The sequence below is a fragment of the Mastigoproctus giganteus genome, chromosome 10 (genome assembly GCF_048544385.1).
Source record: "Mastigoproctus giganteus isolate SK-2022 chromosome 10, ASM4854438v1, whole genome shotgun sequence".
NCBI classification, from domain to species: domain Eukaryota; kingdom Metazoa; phylum Arthropoda; class Arachnida; order Uropygi; family Thelyphonidae; genus Mastigoproctus; species Mastigoproctus giganteus.
Window position 1 is genome coordinate 197,530,540 of NC_143584.1, and position 4,088 is coordinate 197,534,627.

Genomic DNA, 4,088 nt, shown 5'->3' on the forward strand with positions numbered 1-4,088 from the left:
TTTCAACAGAGAGGGGAAAAAATTCCTTTTCAGCTAGCACAAAGGACCGATAGAATTATTATTTAGTTTCCCAATTAATTAGTTTGTAGATGGAACCACCATCTACAAACTAACTAATCGGGAAACTAAATAATAATTCTATTTAGTACATTTAGTATTATTTAGTAGAATTTATTATTCTACTAAATAATAAACTAACTAATTGGGAAAAAAAATAATAAATTTACCCATCAAACAATACAGAACACATAAAATAAATTTAAAAAATCTTTATTTTCAGGTTTTTTGTTGGCAAAGTGTACCGCTAATAACAGTACACATCACCAGTAGAATCAACACAATTTACATTCTAGAATAAGTAAAAATATTTCATTTTCAGCTTGCAAAAAGGACTAATAGACGGAGGGACAATCAAACTAAATTATTGGGAAAAAACATATATATTTAACCATCAAACACATAAAATAAAATAAAAATCTTTACTTTCCGCTTTTCATTGGCAAAGTGGACTAATAATAATACAGAATATATTTCCAATATCATCAACACAGGAAATAAAAAAAAAAAAACGCTTTCTTACAGGTACCTTTCACCAGAAGAAATAACAACTGAATCATTGCTCGGCACTGCAAAGCATATCACCTGACCTGCTCCCCCACAATTCATTGCAGAACAAGGGTTTCTTGACATCACACTCACAACGTTACTTGTAATATCCACATTTACACAATTTAAAGGGTAGCCCAGTGGATATGAACCAAATAGACACCACACAAAAAAGGAAAATATGCAGCGCCAGCTAGTGAGAAAATCAACAAATAAATAAAATCTTTTTCCCACTCAACTCAACAGCCAATCACAGAGAGAAACAGGACTAGCAAAACAGCCAATAACACAGCCCATATGACGTCACAACGGCCGATATTACACTCGTTTATATCCCCCCCCCCCTTTAACTACTTGCTTATTTTATGTGGTCGATTTCCTGTTTCTACCGGACACTCAATTTTTTCGATTGTCCGGTAGAAAAAGCCATGCTATCCTCACCTGAGACTGACTGACATAGCCAAGTTGTGAAAGAGAGCAATTGAACTTTTTGTTAGAGAAGATTGTCCCAGATGTGAGAAATTAAATTTTTTTCTCAGTTCTTTTTTTTTTCTATTAAATGAATTTTTGATGTCATTTCCTTCAAAATTCTTCACATGTTCAACAACAGGGAGGTTTCCTCTATTCTGAAAAAGGTGATGTTTTTGAGCTTCACTCTTTTGGAAAAGTTTTTTTGAAATGTTGGACAGTTAACAGACTTCTGAACATATTCACTGAAATAAAGACAGTTTTCTGTGTGAACCTCTTACATATGAATTCTGAGATGTCTTTTGAGGTTTTGAAGGTATTGGAACTTTTTCTCACAGGTTGGACAGCTGAAAGGTCTTTCTCCAGTATGAATTCTGAGATGACTTTTGAGGCTTTGACTGCGTGAGAACTTTTTATCACAGGTTGGACAGCTGAAAGGTCTTTCTCCAGTGTGAATTCTGAGGTGTTCTTTCAGGTGCTGACTGTATGAAAACTTCTTCTCACAGGTTGGGCAGTTGAAAGGTTTTTCTCCAGTATGAATTCTGAGATGGGATTTCAGGTGGTGATTGTGTAAGAACTTTTTCCCACAAGTTAGACAGCTGAAAGATTTTTCTCCGGAATGAATTCTGAGATGGACTCTGAGTTGTCCTGCCCCTGAGAACTTCATCTCACAGGTGGAACAGCTGAAAGGTTTTTCTCCGGAATGATTTCTGAAATGGCTTCTGAGTTGTCCTGCCGAGGAGAACTTCTGCTCACAAGTTGGACAGCTGAAGGGTTTTTTCCCAGTATGAATTCGGAGATGTTTTCTAAGTTGTCCTGTCGATGAGAACTTCTCCTCACAGGTTGGACAGCTGAAATGTTTTTCTCCAGTATGAATTCTGAGATGGTTTCGGAGTTGTCCTTCCCATGAGAACTTCATCTTACAAATTGGACAGATGAAAGGTTTTTCCCCAGTATGAATTCTGAGATGATTTCGCAGATTTCTTTCCCATGAGAACTTCTTTTCACAAGTTGGACAAATGAAAGGTTTTTCTCCAGTATGAATTCTGAGGTGGTTTCGGAGTTGTCCTTCCCATGAGAACTTCATCTTACAAATTGGACAGATGAAAGGTTTTTCCCCAGTATGAATTCTGAGATGGATTTTGAGGGATGATGCCAATGAGAACTTCTTCTCACAAGTTGGACAGCTGAAAGGTTTTTCCCCAGTATGAATTCTGAGATGGATTCTGAGGTATGATGCCAATGAGAACTTCTTCTCACAAGTTGGACAGCTGAAAGGTTTTTCTCCAGTATGAATTCTGAGATGGTTTCGGAGTTGTCGTTCCCATGAGTACTTCTTCTTACAAATTTGACAGATGAAAGGTTTTTCCCCAGTATGAATTCTGAGATGGATTCTGAGGTATGATGCCAATGAGAACTTCTTCTCACAAGTTGGACAGCTGAAAGGTTTTTCTCCAGTATGAATTCTGAGATGGTTTCGGAGTTGTCGTTCCCATGAGTACTTCTTCTTACAAATTTGACAGATGAAAGGTTTTTCCCCAGTATGAATTCTGAGATGGATTCTGAGGTATGATGCCAATGAGAATTTCTTCTTACAGGTTGGACAGCTGAAACGTTTTTCTCCAGTATGAATTCTTAAATGGTTTTTGAGATCGCTTCTGCGTGTGAACTTCTTCTCACAGGTTGGACAGTGGAAAGGTTTTTCTCCAGTATGAATTCTAAGATGCACTCTGAGGTTTCCTTTCTGCGTAAACTTCATTTCACATGTTGGACAGCAGAACGGTCTTTCTCCACATTGAATTTTGAGATGGTTTTTGAGGTTTCCAATCCGTGAGAACTTCTTCTCGCAGGTCGTACAGCTGAAAGGTTTTTTTCCCGTATGATTTCTGAGATGCTCTCTGAGCTGCCCTATCAGTGAGAACTTCGTGTCACAAACTGGACAGCTCAAATATTTCTCTGCATCATGCATTCTGAGATAGTTTTTGAGGGTTCCTTGCCGCGAGAATTTAGTCTTGCACATTAAATTCTTGAAGCTTTTCCTCTGTATGGGGAAGGCATTTGGGCTCTTCACACCCCGAGAACCTTTTCTTATATGTTCATTAGCTGAAAGGTCTCTCTTTTGTATTTCCTCTGAAATGGTTTTCGATGGCGGTTTTCTGTTAGAATTTCTCACTGGTTGGATAGCCGAAAGATTATGAATTCTGGGATGGTGACTGAGGTTTCTACTTTGTGAGAACTTTCAAAAGGTTTTATACCTGAACGGTTTCTCTTTGAAATCATCACTGGGATGATTTTCTCTGGTGAAAATTTCTAATAGGTTGGAGGTCAAAAAGATTTTTGGTGAGTGTGAAGGCTGAAATGTTTTTTGAAGTCTCCTTTCGTGAAAAACGTTTAGACAAATTGGACAAGTGAGATTTTCCCCAATGTTAACTTGGAGATGACTTTTAACACTTCCTTTTACTGACATTGTCTAAGCACAAGTCGGATATCTGAAGTATTTCTTCTGAATATATTTTCTGATGCACGATTGAAATTGGCTTTCTTCTCTCTGAGAAAGACTTCTCGAAACTGAAATATCTCCTTATGATCTATATTCTGTAAATATCCATGTGTGTATTAGTCTTTGTTCGAACGAAATCTTTAAGAAGTGATTTAAATAAAATCAGAGGTTAATTTGACACTCATAAAATGCTGGTTTTGTGCAGTGTTCCTCATTGCTGCTATTTGTATTATTTCTTTTATTTTTGTTTTATTAGTTTTCTTAATTTCTTTAATTGTTTCAGTTATTATTTTAATTTTCATTTATTTCATTGAACACAGAAACCTTCTTAGAACAGGTGAAGCATATGCTGTATTGTGCTGTGTTGTTTTGTGTCCCTCATTTAATACTATTTGGAATTTTTCAATTATCACAAGTCTTCATTCTTGTTTTGTATATATTCCTATTGAATTCCTTAAAATTTTTTCTTCAGTGGTGATTCCATTTCTTATGGTATTTTTTCTCTGAACACGAT

The 4,088-nt window shown here is 36.5% G+C and overlaps 1 protein-coding gene across 1 annotated transcript; it reads right to left on the reverse strand.

Annotated features, from left to right (window-relative positions):
- Positions 1–1,340: 1,340 nt before the first annotated feature.
- On the reverse strand, positions 1,341–3,043 carry LOC150079744 (uncharacterized). The gene has a single exon (XM_090383210.1). It carries the CDS (start codon positions 3,041–3,043, stop codon positions 1,352–1,354), a length of 1,692 nt encoding a protein of 563 aa, XP_090239336.1. The 3' UTR covers positions 1,341–1,351.
- Positions 3,044–4,088: the final 1,045 nt, after the last annotated feature.